The sequence below is a fragment of the Vanellus vanellus genome, assembly GCF_965231255.1.
Source record: "Vanellus vanellus genome assembly, chromosome: 1".
In the NCBI taxonomy this organism is placed as follows: Eukaryota; Metazoa; Chordata; class Aves; order Charadriiformes; family Charadriidae; genus Vanellus; species Vanellus vanellus.
Genome location: NC_138905.1, coordinates 90,919,609 through 90,937,292, shown reverse-complemented (window position 1 = coordinate 90,937,292; position 17,684 = coordinate 90,919,609). Strand labels below are relative to the sequence as shown.

General features: G+C 45.3%; 1 protein-coding gene across 1 annotated transcript in view; it reads left to right on the top strand.

Moving 5' to 3' along the window:
* Positions 1-12,369, top strand: part of CFAP91 (cilia and flagella associated protein 91) — a gene marked incomplete at its 5' end in the record, with an annotated part of 33,367 nt that extends 20,998 nt beyond the window's left edge. Inside the window, 7 exon segments of the mRNA XM_082498797.1 lie at positions 871-942; positions 2,459-2,605; positions 5,726-5,947; positions 7,218-7,366; positions 8,594-8,685; positions 11,803-12,123; positions 12,202-12,369. Coding sequence (XP_082354923.1) covers positions 871-942; positions 2,459-2,605; positions 5,726-5,947; positions 7,218-7,366; positions 8,594-8,685; positions 11,803-12,104 — 984 coding nt within the window. The 3' untranslated portion in view covers positions 12,105-12,123; positions 12,202-12,369.
* Between the last annotated feature and the right edge of the window lie 5,315 nt (positions 12,370-17,684).

Here is a 17,684-nt window from a genome sequence, read left to right as displayed (position 1 = left end):
CTCACCTTCCTTTCCCTAGAAATTAGAAGAATGTTGTTCAGTAATCATAGAATCATAGAATCATAGAATCAGTGAGGTTGGAAGGGACCTTTAAGATCATCAAGTCCAACCATTAACCTACCCTGATAAAAACACCACCACTCCTAAACCATGTCCCTAAGCATCTCATCTACCCTTTTCTTAAACACCTCCAGGGATGGTGAATCCACCACCTCTCTGGGCAGCTTATTCCAATGTTTAATAACCCTTTCAGTGAAAAAATGCTTCCTAACATCTAATCTAAACCTGCCCTGACATAACTTGAACCCATTTCCTCTTGTCCTATCACTTGTCGCCAGGGAGAAGAGGTCAGCTCCCATCTCTCTAAAACCTCCTTTCAGGTAGTTGTAGAGGGCGATAAGGTCTCCCCTCAGCCTCCTCTTCTCCAGGCTAAACAACCCCAGATCCCTCAGTCGTTCCTCATAAGGTTTGTCCTCCAGACCCTTCACCAGCTTTGTAGCCCTTCTCTGGACACGCTCCAACACCTCAATGTCCTTCTTGTAGTGAGGGGCCCAAAACTGAACACAGTACTCGAGGTGAGGCCTCACCAGTGCCGAGTACAGGGGGATGATTACTTCCCTAGTCCGGCTCACCACACTATTCCTGATGCAGGCCAGGATGGTGTTGGCCTTCTTGGCTGCCTGGGCACACTGCTGGCTCATGCTCAGCCGGTTGTCCACCAACACCCCCAGGTCCTTTTCTGCCAGGCAGCTTTCGAGAAAAAGCTGGATATGAGTTAGACTTTTTGATAGTCAGATGGATAATCTATAGAAATCTCAGTCTCCAAAGAAATAATTAATTATTATGTGGATATTTGTTGTGTTTCGGCAGGAGGAAGAGGAAACAGAACTGGCAGTGATCTGTCTGCAGCAGTTGCTCCGAGGCAGGGCTATTCAGAATATGGTATTCTGTGTCTGTTTATGTCTCTCTTCAGAATGATGGTGGGAATGATTGAAAGTGTGTTTGCGATCTTTCTTCCACAGCACTAATCAAGGGTAATGAGGCTTCTGCAGCATATCCTCTGGTGTTATCTGGTGTCCTTCAAGGCTGAAGTCTTTGCTTTCCAGCCCAGGTTTCTTTTAGGTTCCTACACATCTCTGTGTCTCCCTGTTCCTGCTATCTCCTACAGTCAGCTATTTAATTAGATACTTCATAGCAGAATTACTCAAATGGCAAATTCTAGCAGAGACCTGAACCATGAGTATATTTTGCCTTGATTATGCCAGGATCTCAGGCACAAGAAACCATCCCAGCAGGGCAGCTTGTATTTCATACTATCTTTCCAGTTTCCTGTGATGGTGAGCTGAACCTTAGATGAGGAGCAAATTATACCACTATGATTTCTAGCAAGTGCAGGACCCATTGTTCTGCTTTCAGTGGACCAGAAGTGGGTCTAGGTAAAAATTAATTGAGTAGCTATGCCTCATGGGCTTTATGTTAAGCAAATTTATCACTTTTGATCAGACCCATCCAGAAGGTTTGTTTTCATGCCTGCTGAGAATATAATTGATATTCCCTCTTGCACTAACTATTTAATGTTTGTGAAGGGACCCTGACCTGAGCTTTAGCAAATAATGCCATACTGTGAAAGCAGCTTGAGGTGGAATATAGTCTTCCCAAGCTTTATCTGGTTCTGTGGGGATCTGTGAGAAGGATGTTTGATGCCATTGCAGGATTGTTGACTTTCACATCATGAAACGTCCCATGATTTTAGGAATCTCCTTCCAGCTGCTACTGGATCAGAAATATATGACTTAGTTGGAGGATAATGTGAGCAGGGTTGAGTGATCCTTTGTGGCTGCTGGAAGTCCTGTTGGAAGAGAGGGGGAAAAAAATAAGACAGTGTCAGAGAAGGGATGGGCCACATAACCCCGTAACAGGGACAGCAGCGTTTCAACAACCTCTCCACCAATTTATTGCTTTGAGCTGTTGCTGGACTTCATAAAAACGAAGGTCAGAGAACAGTAGATGTTGAAACAGGAGACATCTAACCCTGGACTGAGGAAAAGGGGCAATGCTCACACTGGGAAGCTTTGACATTGAGGCTGATATAATAGGATATCCAGAAGGCTATTGCCCTTTTCACTTGACACTGGTGTTGCTGTTCCACATTCCCATGGTTTGAGTTCTGGGTGAAGCTAAACAGAACGAAAAAAATAATTTATTTTATAATAAAGAAGCAAGAGATCATCTATACTCCACAGCAGAAGGTCTCAACTTTCATCTTTTATGCAGGAGGGTCTAGGCAAGATTTACCTGACAGCGATAGTGTTTGCCTAAATGCAGCCACAAATTCGTTACAGAGAACTAGGTCCTGGAAACAAGTGACCCTGCAACTTGGAGAAAAAGGGTGTGCTTTGCTGGCAAAACATGTTGATCTATGGTCTCCATTTAATATGCTTGGTTGTTTATTTTAAAGATGTTTGAAGGGAAAGAGAAGCGGCTGGACCTGATCCAAGAGCTGCACACCACTCACGCACTCCAGGAGGATGGACAGCTGCTTTTGAAGGCAGAGGAGCAAATGACACTGGCCCTACAGCAACAGCATGACTTGCAAATGCACAAGGTTTGCCTGTATAGATGGGAAGGCTGATTCACGACACTCTCCTGACCGGGCACGTTGTTCTTGTAGTACCACCAATATTCTTGCATTTAATTTCTTTATGTTTTCTATTGTCCACAGCACAGAAAGCACCCCAAGTAACAAAAGTGCTCTTCTAGCACAGGCCAAGCATTGAATGCCTGAGGGGCTAAAATTGCTTTCACTGCTGTGGGGGCCCTGGGGAATTTCAGAAGCAGACTGAGGCACCCTTACCACAGCTGCTACCCAGGCTGCACTTGCTTTGTTTGCAGACAGAGCACTTATTTATATTTACAGGGCTTTGAACAAACTGCACTGTCAGATGAACCTCAGTTTTCCCACATTTCAATCCATTTGACTGGTGCTGTGACCTGGCATCACAATACATGCTTGTCACTCACATCTGTCAGATGTTTTACTGAATGTGTGTTACTGCTCTGTCATTTCTCTGTTCATTTTCTAGCTTGGCACCCTCTCAGGCTCCTCTTCAGGCATAAAGCATCACAAAAGAAGCTAAAGCAGACTTACTTTGTAAATCTTGCTGGGCTCAAGACTTCTAGGACCCTAGTAATGGTGTCACATTGTTGTACTTGCCACTGTTATGCAGAGCAGAGAATTTTTGGGCTCAGTCCTCTGCCAAGGATCTAGTGAGAGCTGGGCATGCAAATTCCCATTGTATTTCTTTTCAGGGCCACAGCCTTCCAGAGCAAAGTCAATCAAATGGCAAATGTTGGTCTAAAATGGATCATAAAGAAATTTTGTCCAGACTTCACTGCATCTCAGATATACAGTGTTTCCCACTTCCCTGCAGATTTTCCTATAGTTTTTACTGCTGTCCTGTTTTTTCAGTGACCAGCTGTGAGGCAATTCTGCAGGTTCCAGATTATGATAACAGCATCCACTGGCCAGCTGGCCTGGCAGAGATGAAGCCAGACCACTGCTTCCTGCTGGGTGGGCAGCAACAAAATTTTCCCTCAGATCTCAGTAAAAATTGAACTGGGTGACTGTGTTTTACTGTTTATCATTTCCAGATGCTCCCTCATACACAGGGAGCCCAGGTGTGGAATGCAGGAATACAGAATTTTTCTGCTGAGGAATTAAGAGAAAAATAAAAGCCTTAGGCATTAGGAACTTGGAATGCTCCTTCTCTTCTGGAAGCCCAGGTGAGAGTGAAGGAGACAGCAGTTCAGACACCATGATAACATTCACAGAGAAGGAGAGAGAGCAAATGGTAAAGATGCTGACCTCTGATCTCAGAATTTCATTTTGGGAGAGCCACTATCCCCCTCTGCTGGTATCTACCTCCTCTACGCTAGCATTTTTTTTTTTAATATGTCTCTCAGGGCACACAGTAAAAGGCTCAAGTCGTCAAATATTTTGAAATTTAAAACTCTCTGGAATGCACGTGCAGGAGTTTTCTATGTGTGTGGCTATTTTGGAAAGTCACTGATGACTCACAGTTCTTTAGTTTTTGGTGGTCACAGTTGTTTTCAGGTTTTTGACCTTTCTGGTGTAAAAAAAGGCATTTTTCCAGAAATCCTTCCTGCAGAAAGAGGACTGAAGCTCTAGATAAATTGGTCAAAGATGAGGTGTTGAAAATTTCCAACCTCGTATATAACAAAAGTCTAAGACAAGAGTGTTTCAGAGTTGTTTCCCTTCATTTTACACAAGTTTTAGACACAGCACCTAGAGCAATAAAGAGGAAGCAACATGTTAGTTCCATGTTATCCATCCCTGTGGGCGGGTGCCATTACTGCATTGCCTTCCTCCATCTGAAACACCCATGGGCTAAGCACTGTCGCTTCTAGACGTCGGCAACACTGACAGTCCTACTTGCTTTGAAACACTGCATGAGCAAATAGCACAGCAGCATAAGAAAGCTGATTTATTATCACTTGGCTGGGATATGTCAGCTCCATTTTGAGTTTTACGTTCAGGTCTGCTGTGTTACTGCCTATTTATTGCGACACAGCATCCCAGCCAGTTCCAGATATTCCCTCCTGCCAAGGACTGTGACTTCATAGTCCATACTGGAGATAATGAACTCAGCTTAGATCTCATCCCTGTCCAAAGTGCAGTTACACATACCCAACCCATAAAACGTGATGTGCTTAGAACAAGGAGTAGATGGCACAGTAACACTGAACACCTGGAATCTTAGCTCTGTCACAGACTTCCTCATTTTCCATTAGCTGGAATTTTGAGGTCTCATTTGCACTTCTGCAAACTCAATATAATTACTGTTGATTTGAATTTGTTAGGAGTTAGTAACTTGTGAAGTTTTAGATAATAACTCAATGCCTAAAATTGTAGGGACTCATGGTTGCTGTATTATCTCAGCAAGTTGAATCATTTTGGTCGCATCATGAATGTCCAACTAAAGACAAACCATTTCACTGAGGTGGCTTTGAACTGTAACAAACATTTTGTATCCTTAGGAAAGCATAAAAAAAATGGGGCTGTACGTACAGTTGTACAGTTTCCTAAACCTTTACTCAAGCTTCCTACTCATAAAGATTCAGGGTTTATTTTCCAAATGCTAGAAGGAAGCTTCATTTGCAACTTTTGACCCTGCTCTGTTTTTTTTTTTGTTCTGCTTTAGCTAAGCTCAGCACAGAAAGATGGAGGGTATGCAGCTTAAGTAATTTAATTGTCACTTTTATACCTCCCGTTTCTTGGTCTGGGCAGTGGAGCATTCCCCAGTAATAAGCAGATGGCCTCAGCAGCTATTCTAGTTATTCTCACAGCCACAAAACCGGTTCCTAATACCTGGAATACAGCGTGTCTAGTGCTTTATGTCCTCCCACCCACCCAAGAACAGGGGCTGCTTGTCCTAGTGGGACAGTGTCAGAACTATTCCCACCCTGACTACTTTTGCCATCTTTCAGCCTTTTTATGCCATCAGAGCCTCTATACAGGAACATTACATTATGCAGAATCCAGGCCAATGCGTCTAAAGGAAGAAGAATGCAAAATTCTTAGGGTTGTCCCATGGCTGGTCTGAGTGGATGTTGCAGAGCTGTTTCACATGCTTGTGGTAGTCCTGGGACTTTGAACAACATTCCTGGGGTTTGTAACTTAATTCTTTGCATTTTCTTTTAAAAGCTGTCATCAGTGGAAAAGCACTTGGCCAGGGAAGAAGGAAGGGTACTGGCGAACATGTTTGATTTCCTGTCCAAAGAGCTGGTGAGGCTGCAAGAAGAACGGAAGATCCACGCTTTTGTCATGCTGGCTGAGAGGCAGAGACGGATGCGGGAAGCAGAGGAGAGTGGACGTCGTCAGGTGGAAGAGAGGCAGCGTCAGGAAGAAGATGAGATTTTCAAACAGGCAAGAGGGAGACTGGCGGGACTGTGGACAGTTTGTAGGAACTGCTGCCTTGTGGGAAGGCCCATATGGAAGGGAGGTGCTTCAGCTCTGACTTTGGTGATGGCTAATTTTGAAATTGAGGGGGAAGGCTTAGTGAAGAGAGGGGGATTCCTTCCTAAAAGAGTCATGCCCATTAAATAAAGAATGGTCTGAATAGACAGTCCTGTTAGGCATATCATGAATGGCTGTAGGTTTCTAAATTTCCACAACAAACACCTATGGAGAACAGAGGTACCTAGATCATCTTTAGGAATAATATTTTGTCAGCACATGGTCTGTTTAGCAAAACTGCTAGGTGCTCTGCCAGGAAGGATGACTTTAAGCAAGCTTTTGGAAAGATTTTGCCCCCTAAAAGTGGACTGCAAATAACAAGAGATACAAAAATTATTTTGAAGTAATGATAATGGATAATATAACCTTGAAACCCAGAAACAAAAATCCCGAATTGCCATATTCCTAAACTATTCTATGGTCCTATTCCTATTCCCTAGCTCCTGACTGCATGAAGCATATTTCTCCCAGTTGAAAGGAATGAGTGGGAGCCTAATTGACTAAACCAATAATTTTCAAACTTTGTGGGAGGAGGTTAACACCAAGAGAGTCTGGCATCATGTTTATTTTTCTTTTAATTTTAGCTTCTCCTCTTATCTTTCTGCATCTCTGAGTGGGAAGCAAGAAGGGTCAAAGTGCCATAAGCTTATGCCCTTCAGACTAGCAGAAGGAAAACACCCATTTCTAGAATCTCTGCTGTACAACCATCATAAGGAAACCAATAAATTTTGTCTTGGTTTTATTCATGTTACTTTGACTGGCTTGATGGAACCTTTTCCTTCGGGATTTGCTTGAATGAAAGCTGATTAATTTACTGAAGTCAATATGGATGATTACTGTTTGGCAGTTATTGCTCAGGGGACCGTAAGAACTGAGGAAGCAACTGCCATTGCATTCACAGAACTAACCTGCTGCAGCAGAATTGGATCTGCGGATAAGTTTTTCTTCCACCACTGGTTCCTTCCTGCATTTGTTTCTGTTCAACTACTTTTCAGAAAGAATTATTAGAAAATAAATTTTCACATGTTATTCTTCCCAGAAGGCACTTCTGAAACCAAATCTCAGGCTGGTCTGCCTGAAATTTGGTGAAAATCTGTTCTTGTTTCTTTGGAAATCTGCTTCCACCATGCTCCTGGCACAGCAATAGGCAGAGGACCAATATCTTGGTGGTTTGTTCCAGGTGGTGAAAATGCACCAGAGCACTATTGACTCCTATTTGGAAGACATTATCCTGAGTAGCATGGAGAACACAGCTGAAGAACAAGCCAGGGAAGAGATTCAGAGAATGGCCGTAGAAATCAATGACATTGCTTATGAAATGGAAAGTCGGTACGTTATTAAACAGCACATTAGAGGCTGTTTACAGCAATTTAGAACCTGCCTGACCATCTGCATCTGTAGTTACGTGTATAATCTAAGACATGGGAAGGGCAGAGAAATACTCTTCATGATAGCTTCTTAGCATGTCTTAGTGTGACTGCTGTATGGGAACAACACTGTTACTACCTGGTACACGCATATAAATCCATCAGAGCCCTATTTCTATACAGCATGTGCCAGATTCCCTTTGGAAATCACTTGTGGGATCTGTGAATCACCCTTTTTAGACTTCTCCATGCCAATGTGATGCTGTGACTGAGCTTTAAGTGATTCTGGGAACCGCCTAAAGCAATACCCATTCATACTGGTCTTTTCATTTATTTACACTACTACAGAAAGTCCATTTGAAAGAGATGCTAAAAGATACAGCTATGCAGAAGCCTTTCATTCTGGGGTGGCTGTTCTTTAAGAAACTGCCAATTTCCATGGGGGTCAGTCATAATGATGGCTGCCTGACAAGACACTTTGAGTAGAATAAGTTGTTGAGAACACCACACTCTTGTGTTTGGCTGGGGCATCAGCAGTGAATACTTTTTAGGACCTGCCAAACCTCCAGTTCAGTTTCTATGCTCTTTTTTTGGTATTGAGCCATAAAAATCCCAATGACACAGTGACTCTCCTATGGTACAGCAGCTGTGTATTTTGTAACTGGATGAATACAACCAGAATGTTGAAATCCTTGGGGAGAATGAAGCGTAGATAATGCATGCAGCCCCTGGGCCAATTGGGAACCCACCAAACACTGGCATGGAAAAAAGCATGGGGACCAGCCAAATGCAAAGTCACAAAAGGGAAGAATTTAGCAAACTCAGCAATGGGCCAAAGACTAAATTGACAAAGAAGCAAATCCTCAGAGGTATCTGCGTGTCTAACTCAGTTTGTCATCAGTGAGAACTGGGCTCCTAAATACTGTTGAGGCTAAGGAGTCTGCAGTGACCTTCTCCCTGGAAATATTGCTTTTCAATTCAGTATTGAGCGCATTGGCAGTGCAGTGCAAAGGGGAATAGTCACACTGTCATCTAGTTGTAGGATAAAGAGAGACCCAGCTGACAATTACTGCCATGCCAATACACTCCCTTCAAAACAGTGAGAATATTTACAAGGGAGTCTTGTGTTTGCAGCGGTGATCTGGAAAGAAAATTAGAATACTGATACCATTCTGCATCTGTTCTGTAGTCGAACTCGCCTACAGTCAGAGGAGATTGTGGCAGAGCTGGTTTATGATTTCCTGATTCCAGAAGCTGAGAAAATGTCGATGAGAGAAAAAGGTAAGGAGTCCGATAACTTTATTTTCTTTGTGAACTGGTTCACCCTCCTCACTCTAGCTCACTGAGAGGAAAGATGCAGTGCCAAGAGTTGTCTCAGTTCTCTGAGATTCCTCTTTTGCACTCTGCAGATAGAAAATTAAGCCCTCTGACCCTTTTTCACCAATTTCTCATGAGCTTTAGTCTTAAAATGGCAGCCTGAATTCAGACCTGATGTAAATTTGGTGTATCTTCAACAGTAAAACTACAGGAAAAGAATCAGCCCATTGCACCTTCAAAAACAAACTGGGAAAAGTCTTTAAGTAACATGGCTGTGAATTGTCTATTATATGGCAATTTCTAAAAACTGCAGAAGTCTTTAACAGGCAGATTACTTAAATGTATGCCATATGTGGAAGGAAGATTATATGCTTTCCTATGCTTTCCCCCTCCCCCCTTGTTTGATGAGAGCTAGAAGCAAAGATAAGGTCTTCGGGTTGGCTGTAGAGGCATCATGTTTTAACTAGATAATCTTGCAGTTGTAAAGGATGCTTCTGTTCAGCCAAAATGGAATAGTATCTGTCAAAATACAGAGGGTAAGGCCCTGGAATCCTGTGTATTGCATTGACTATCACAAATAAATGGCTATTCTTAACTGGGATGTTTCTACTGATCAGTACACTCAGAAGACCATGACTAAACCAGTCACTCACAGAGAGTGGATATAACTTGAGAACAAAGGCACTTACTTCATTGCTTTTATTGTTGCTTTGTGAATGAAAACACAAACACTGCAAACATTTTGCGGTCTCTGAATTGTGCAAACTTTTTTCTTCCTAGTTCGTGTGTTTGTCGCAACAACAGTATCTATTCAGCAGCTGGCAATTCTGCATAATCTTAAATCAGTTCCCTTCTCCTTAGCCCTGCTTCTGCAAGCCTACCAAAGCAGGTGATGTAATTTTAGTCAATGAAGCCTGCAGCTCAGGCACTAACACACACAGCTTAGCCTGTCTCAGAAAGGAGAACAGAAAGAGAATAGAAGACCTGGAGGTGGCCTAGGATTCTGGACATACAGAGGTACCATTAAGGAAGAAAGTATGTACTGGGCTTAAATGCAACAGCAGCTAATGAACAAAGCACCTCAGAAGCACTCCCAAGCAACAAAGGAAAAAAAAATCTCAAAAGCTGTGAATAGCTACGATGGGTTTGCCCGGAAATCAGAGCTAGACCCAGACAAAAATTAAAGTGGATGTTGATGGAAACGCGAGAGCAATAGGTGCTCCTTCAAACATGATCAGGTGAAATTTTCCACAATATGCTTGTGACAGCAGCCATGAAATGTCAGGAAGAGACCTGGCTCATGCTCTATTCTGCTATTGCTGCATGGGGTGGAGGGGACTCCATACACTCAAGAGATAGCTGAATTCTACCAAATATATGCTCTGATGAACACACCCTGCCATAAACCTGCTGAAGTGATACCTTCAGGGAAGCAGAATCAGTAATCATGTAAATCCAAAAGAAATAGTATCAAAGAATGGCATTACGTCTCATGAGCACACCAGTGTATTGTGTTTCTGTGGCAGCTGTTAAAGCTTTCCCTATAGTAAGCCAGATTATTCATTACAAAACTGTGTTTTAGCAACCTTCCTTGTTTTAACACCTTCCTTGAAACTAGCAGGAAGTCATCTGAGAGCACAGTTGTTTGGCCTGCCAGAGAAGCAAATCCATTTGTACAACAAAGATTTGAGGGCCTGCAAGTTCAGTCTGCCTACACTTTAGCTTCCCCTTAAACATCTCTATTTTGCCATTACTTAGTCTTTTCTTCTCTTCTTATTTTTTTTTCTCCTCTTTTTGCCCCATTCCCATGCATAAAAATAGGGATTATCTAATAGTGGCTCATCCTGAAACCCCTCAGCACCTCAGTCCTGAACCTTCCCTCATTGGAAGTAGAAGTCAATGTGCTGATATGAAAAAAACTTGCTTTTAAAAAGATAATCACTCACCAGTTTGAGCCTGCTTTCTTTTAGATGGAATTCACTGTGGGTGGAGGAATGGACTCCAGCAATACCAGTATAGTTGATGCAGTTCATGCATACTCAATTGAAGCCAAAATGCCTTGGGTAGAGGAAGCTCTCCTGGGAATTGAGAGCTGCCTGGTGAAGGTCAGCTTTTCAAAAAGTGAGATCCAGTTGCATTCGTTGTCGACAAAATGGACCTGAGAGATGGATAAACATAAACAGGATGGGTTAGTAACATTGAGCAACTGAGTCAGTGACAGTATGCAGAACTGTATGACAGCATGCAAGATACCAGTGGTTCAGATTCACAGTTAAAGTAGAGCTCAGCCTTTTACAACATAAACAGACCAAAGCAACATGGAAATCTTGGACTTTTGCAGGGAATTGACGTGATGAGAGTCACAGCTTATTCCTGCAACATTTCCCATACCCTCCTCACAAGCACTCAGTATTTCAATCCCCGTGATTGTTTATCAGCATCTTAAGTCAAGAAAGAGAAAGAGGGGACAAAGAATAGTGAAAAGCAGTGAAGAAATTGTAGAGTGAATGCTTTGCCTTGGGCAATTATTTCCCAAGAGGTGGGCTGGAAATATATACAAATGAGATTGGATGAAAAATGTAAAACACAGTAAAGAACAATCCTTCAATAGCAAAAGGGAGACGGTAAGGTAGGTGAGTTAATGTGTCCAGCCTGTCTCCAAGTCTTGTGCTGAATTCAGCAAGAGTTTCTCAGTGCAGGCAAAATCATAACACAGGAGAGGGCAGATTTCAGCTCCAGTCTTCCAGAGGCCTGATGCAACTAACGGACACTGCAGGAGAAGTAATTTAAAAGCCTGATAACGTATCCTGGGCAGTTATGTCCTAAGCTGGAAAGGAAAACACTTGGGCAGTGCTTTCCAGTGGGGGCTAGTCTTCAAAGTGAAATGCAAAGTTGGTTGCTGCTATTAGGTGGCAGTAGAACGCTTTCAGCCAAAGTTAGAAGGGCGTGATTTTTTTTTTTTTCCCGAGATAGGCTTTTTCACAGCTGCAGGAAGGCTAAAAGCTGTCCCTCCCTTCTCCCCGACGGAGAACACTTTGCTGTATATTTCCTAGTAAAAGTCTTACCTCTTTTTATGCACAGTGAGGCAGTCCCAAAGAAAACACATCTATGCTGCTCATCAGATCATCCACGGGGGCACAGAGAGGGTAATGGCTGATTTGGCACTACATCGGGAGACATCTGCCAGCAAGATAAAGGGAGATCTTCCTGCTGGGACAGCTAGCACTGCTTTGACTGGGACAGCTGCTGGACCAAGTGCAGCTGACAGCACTCGCACAGCCCCAGTTGCATGCGAACTAACTGAACTTGTGTGCAAAGAAAGCCCAGAAGAGACAGCAGTGAACCCTTCTGATGGATCAGACAAGGATCCCACAGCCTCCTAAGAGACAGAAGATGAGCCAGGTGAGTTTCCCTTCCCCTCTGTGATTTGAGCTTGGAGCACAGTGAAGGAGAGAAGCACATTATATTTACTTTTTTCAGGGCACCCAGAATGGAAAATGCTTTCTCTCCCTTGGGCTGTCCCTCCTGCTGCCAGCAATGTTGTCCTGGAACCACGCTGTATACATGTTGGTGCGGCAGCCCCAGTCCAGCCGCCTCCACCCCCTCCCCAACTAGCTTTGGACTTCATTAGCTAATTTTCCTCTTCTAATTTTTGAGAAGCTTGAGTGAGAAAATAGTGTTAGCATTCTTTGTTTGTTTTCCTGGCACAGACCAATAAAGATCTGCACCTGGGCTTTTGATGGTATTTCCTTGCATCAATAACATTAAACAAAAAAATATTCCAGCAGAAGGAAATTTTGAATTGCGACCATACACAGAGTCTTTTTTCAAGCTTGTCCTACTGATTTCCTTAGTGGAATAAAGCAGAGTGGCTTCCTGCATTAGCACTGCTATTAATAAAGCGTTGAAGTTGAATGAAAATGGTCAGGTCTTGCATCATCTTTTCACATAATTAGTCCTTGCATAAAGAAAAGGCGCTCTTGACCTCAGCGGAGTGATTCCTGCCAACCAGGCAGCATCTGGCACTAATAACTAAGGCTAGGTGATAGCAGAATGACATGCTGGGGGCTGATGTAGCTTGTGCAAAGAACCAATTAGGCAGTGCTTACGGCTTTTCCAGAAACGTTACTCTTTGGGCTGACCTCTTCTTGCTTTTTATCATCCCAAAGGAGAACGATTCTGGAAAAAATCTTATTTTTCTTAGAACAGCGTTAGTCACTCTGGCTTTCCAGCTCCAGGGGGCTGTGCAGAAAGGATGCTGGCTTTGCCTTGTTTGCAAGCGTGGGGGTGCTCCAGCTCAGGATGTGGGAAATCGGGAGGCTGCAGACAGGCGCCGTGCATCTGATCACAGAGCTGTCAGGGACTTGCTCGGCTCTCCAGCACTCACCTGTCAAAATCCCCGAGGTCTGTGGGTTTAAGCATCTGAAAGGTACATTTACACTGGTACCAACATCAAACACACCAGCTTTTGGAGAAGCAGGCACAGCCACACCACCACACCCAAAATGCTTACTCATTGATGGCTACAACTTACGCAACAAATAGCAGTATTAGCTCTCAGTGCTGACGTGATAATAGGCTGATCTCTGTGTACTTCCATCATTTCTCCGTAACTGATAGCCCATTCTTTGTGCTGGGTCTGTAAAGCCCAGGGTATGGTCCAGCTAACTAATCCTGAACATAGCACTGCTCCTTCAAAACACGAACCAGCAGCTGGTCAAAAATTCAGGCTCATTAGTGCATTCCTGAAAAAAATTTGCATCAGGTTTCTGTTTTGTGGATTGGGCTGGGGAGGAGGGGGAGTGACAGGGAGGAGAGAGAGAGAAGAAAAAGAGTCTGAATACCCCCAGATTCCACTGAGCTGTAAATAAGAACTGGAGAGGGGGAAACTGAGAGCTGCACCAAGAAACCCCTGCTGGTCTCCAGGTCACTGAACCAGAGACACCAGGTGACAGGAGGGGTCAGGCAGTCTCTGTAAGTACTGCAAAATCTGGCAGGAGGCAGAGATGGGTGATGAGTTTTGTTTAGGACTCTGTGGGGGTGATCCCATTAGGGTTTGGTTTGGGGATCTGGGAATATTCTCATAGCGTACATAGCTAGTCACTAAAAGGGAAGGTAGCAAATGCAAAACCAGAAAGAAATACTCTCCCCAGTGTGGGAGGAGAAGCTGTGCAGGGATCGGCTCTTTTGCCTCAGGCCACCTTGGACAAATTTAGCCTGGTTGAAAGAGGGGGGGATAACATGAATCACAAGATCCAATGTAATAAGAGAGACATGGAAAACTTGATGCAGCGGAACAGTAGAACAGGAAGACCAATCCATCGAGGTATTTTCTGTATTTCTGAGATGGTATGTCAAAATAAACATTCTCTGTGTGGCTCATTGTACAAATTGACGTGGTTTTAAAAAAGAAGTATTCCAACAGGTGTGGGAATGGATGTAGGTTGCAGTGCTCTGGTCTTCTGCAGGGATACAGCCCTCTGCACGACAACGAGGGGGCAGGGGACTCCAGATGCTACGCACAGCCTGAGCTATAAATGTCTTGGCTTCTGTTATGATTTAAGGGACACCGTCAGGTTAAAGCCATCTTTTCCACGTGACATTTCCTAGCATATGAACTGAAGGCCACAGCAGGATTCCTGCAGGAAACTCCGCTTAGAAACTGCTTTCAATTGTCATGCGTGGAGTTTTTTTCAAGCTTTGCAGAATGCGCTTTGAGAAAGAAAATGAGCACAGTGAGAGGGAATTGGGATCATAAATCAACAGCACAAGAATGCACCATTCCCTCAGCTAGCAGGAGCCAGAACAACCCTGGGGAGGAGCCCCTACCCGAAACAAACACAGCAGATGCCTCCAAGGCTGCACCAATACAGTGGAGAGACACTGGGGGAATTCTGCTCGTCCTGCTTTTCTTCCAGCAGCTGCCCGCTGGGAGGGAGCCTGACTGTGCCGCTCTGCCAGCTCCTGCATCCCGGCAGGTGCGGGAGACTGGCTGAACCCACGGAGCCTGTGGGGTCACTGTGCTGTGAGAATGGTGAGAAATCGGTCTCTTTGCAGTAAATGAATGAATGCAAATTGTCTCAGGTCTTCCCTGCCGATAACGGCTCTTGCAGGGTGGAAGGAGGAAGTCCTGTCACGGTTACTACAGTTCAGCCCAGCAAAAAGGGCTTTTGGTAGGACAACTGGAAGCCAACACATCTTTTTTACTGGACACTTGCCGTATCTACATTTTGTCAACATAAAACCACAACAAACCCCCTGCTCTCCCATCTCTCCTGCCTCCCTTAAAAGCAACATGACCATCACCAAATTTCCTGCTGTAGACCTGACTGCGGTGCTGTTAAAAAGAATTCCTGCCACTTTCCGAGCACTGCTGTCTTCTCAGCTCCTGGTCTTGCGAGCGCACAGGACCTGCCTGCTGCTTTGTTGGGCTCAATTCCGCTCTCACACAACTTTGCAGAGGGGAGAATGCTACAAGTATGGTTCTCTCATGCTAAAGGCTTTTAACCAGGTCCAGTTGCACTGATACTAACTTCACCTCCTCCCAGTCCTGTCTGCAGGGCTTCAGCCAAAATCCTGTCGGTGCAGCTTTTCCTGCGTTTTTCTGACTGGTGAGTCAGTATCTTCTCGACATCCACCAGCCTCCTCACCTCAGTGCCCTCCAGAGTCAGCCCTTGGCTTGGAAGAGGAGCTGTTGGTTCACACCCATGCCCTCCACCCCACCAGAGAGGCAGGAATTGTTTTGAACATTTGCCAAAACAGCCAACTCCCTGAGACACAATGTGTAGACCCAGACTAGGAAATTCAATTTGCCTGAGACCCCTCTGGACCAAGGCCCCCACCTCTCCTCACAGCCACTGCCGGGAGCGGAACTGGCAGAGAAAGCATCTCAACAGACACTGTTTGCACAAGAGAGAAAATCCCAGTGGGCCGGTGGGAAGGGTGTATGCTGAAACCCAGGAAGGAGAAGCAGCTCTGGCTCTCTGCTCTGATTGTATCATTCGTTCCCTGTTGTTCTTCCTTTTCTCCCATGTTGACACAGCGTCAACCCCACGCACCTCTTCTTCCACCCCCTGTGGCTGGAGTCCAGGTCACTTCTCTTGGCCTGTTCCCACAGGCTAAATCCCAATCCTTCACGTAGCACTCGGAAAGGATGTCCTGGTCTTGGTCCCTTCCTGGGCTGCTCACCTGTACCCACTTCTTACTCAGGGCTGGAGCCCTCCCTGGCCAGCCTGGCTCAGCACGAGGTCCCCAACAGACCTGAGAGCTGTGACTGCCCCTGCAAACACTCACCATCGCGGCTGGCCACTAGTCCACGGCTGGTTGGACCTGTTGCACAGCCCAGCCCGTGCCCAGAGGTCTGAGATTTATCATATCTAGTTCCCCCAACGGGGAGCTTCCACTGCAACCTGCACTCCCTGCCCCTCCCAGAGCTCCTCGGTCAGTGCTGGGCACAGCAACGTTCATCCTCTTCCTTGGGGTAGTGGCCAGCAGCCTGCGGTGCTACCTGCAATGCAAATTGCAGTGAGCTAATTGCAGCTGCGCAGCAAGGACCCGATGCTGTTGCTCTTGGTGACAACGTCAGCGCTGAGCGTGAGCAACACCAGTGCTCTGAATACAGATGCAGCAGGAAGCCTGAAATATTTAACCGGTGCTCTTACGTAGCCCCTATTCTGAGAGCACACTAAACCTTCTCCCAAATACCCTTCTCGACCAGCATCATCTCACTCACCAGTTTGCATCGCTAGCATTTGGAAAGCAGCCGCTCCCACCAGTGTTATGGAGACCAAAAAACCGCACTCGCTCCCCTCTCCTTGAAGTTGCTGCAGGATTGATCCTAAGAACGAATCTCCCTTTTGTTTGCTACTGCGCCGGCACAGCCAGCCCCTTCCCTCCAAAGCCTCTTGCAAACACCGTGTTGATTCCTAACCTACTGAAGCCTTTCTCCACCTGCCCCTGTAATTTTTCTGCCTCCAGCCAAATGCAAACCATTTTTCATTGCTGCGCAGGCTCCAAATTTGTCATCTCCAGCAGAACCAGTTTCCATTAACCAACCTGTTCCTAGGCCTGGTGCCGTGAAACAAAAATCTTGAAAGAGGAATGAGGTGTAACTGAGATGGTCCAAAGACTCCCCAGCTGGGTAGTCCCCTTCATTTCCCAAGACTGCTAACGAACAACAGCATCAATGATCTCCTTGAGCAAAAATGCCCTCAAACAACCCGGGCTTTCCCAGCAGTCACCATCCGCCTCCCGAGCACTCTTGCCTGGCGAAAGATTCGGTTACAGGAATGAACTGCAGAAGGGAGGAGGACAGACCTGCTGTTATGCCATAGGAAACACAGAATCATTTATGTTGGAAAGGACCTTTCAGATCATCAAGTCCAACTGTTAAGCTAGCACTGCCAACTCCACCACTAAACCACGTCCGGAAGCACCACATCTACCCATTTTTTAAATACCTCCTCCAGGGATGGTGACTCCACTGCTTCCCTGGGCAGCCTGTTCCAATGCTTGACAACCCTTTTGATGAAGAAATTTTTCCTAATATCCATCTGTCATGGTTTAGGCCAAATCGGCTACTGGGGACCTGGGGGACCCCAGATGGGACTGACAGATTGGTTCTGTTTTACCTCAAACCAGGACACCATCCTAAACCTGCCCTGGTGCAACTTGAGGCCATTTCCTCTTGTTCTATCACTTGTTATTTGGGAGAAGAGACCGATCCCCGCCGTGCTACAACCTCCGAAAGGAGATAGTTGTAGAGAGCGATAATGGAGTAGCCGATGGGCTGGTGAGAGGAGGATGAATACCTCTTGCTTCCTCTCAAGCTCACGTGCCATTCCCACCACACATCTGACCCTACCTCGCTCCCTGCAGCCCCAGCCTCCCTCTGACAAGACCTGCCACGCGTCCCTGTGTCAGTGGCAGACACTGGACCCCGCAGACACTCACCACGTGGAGGT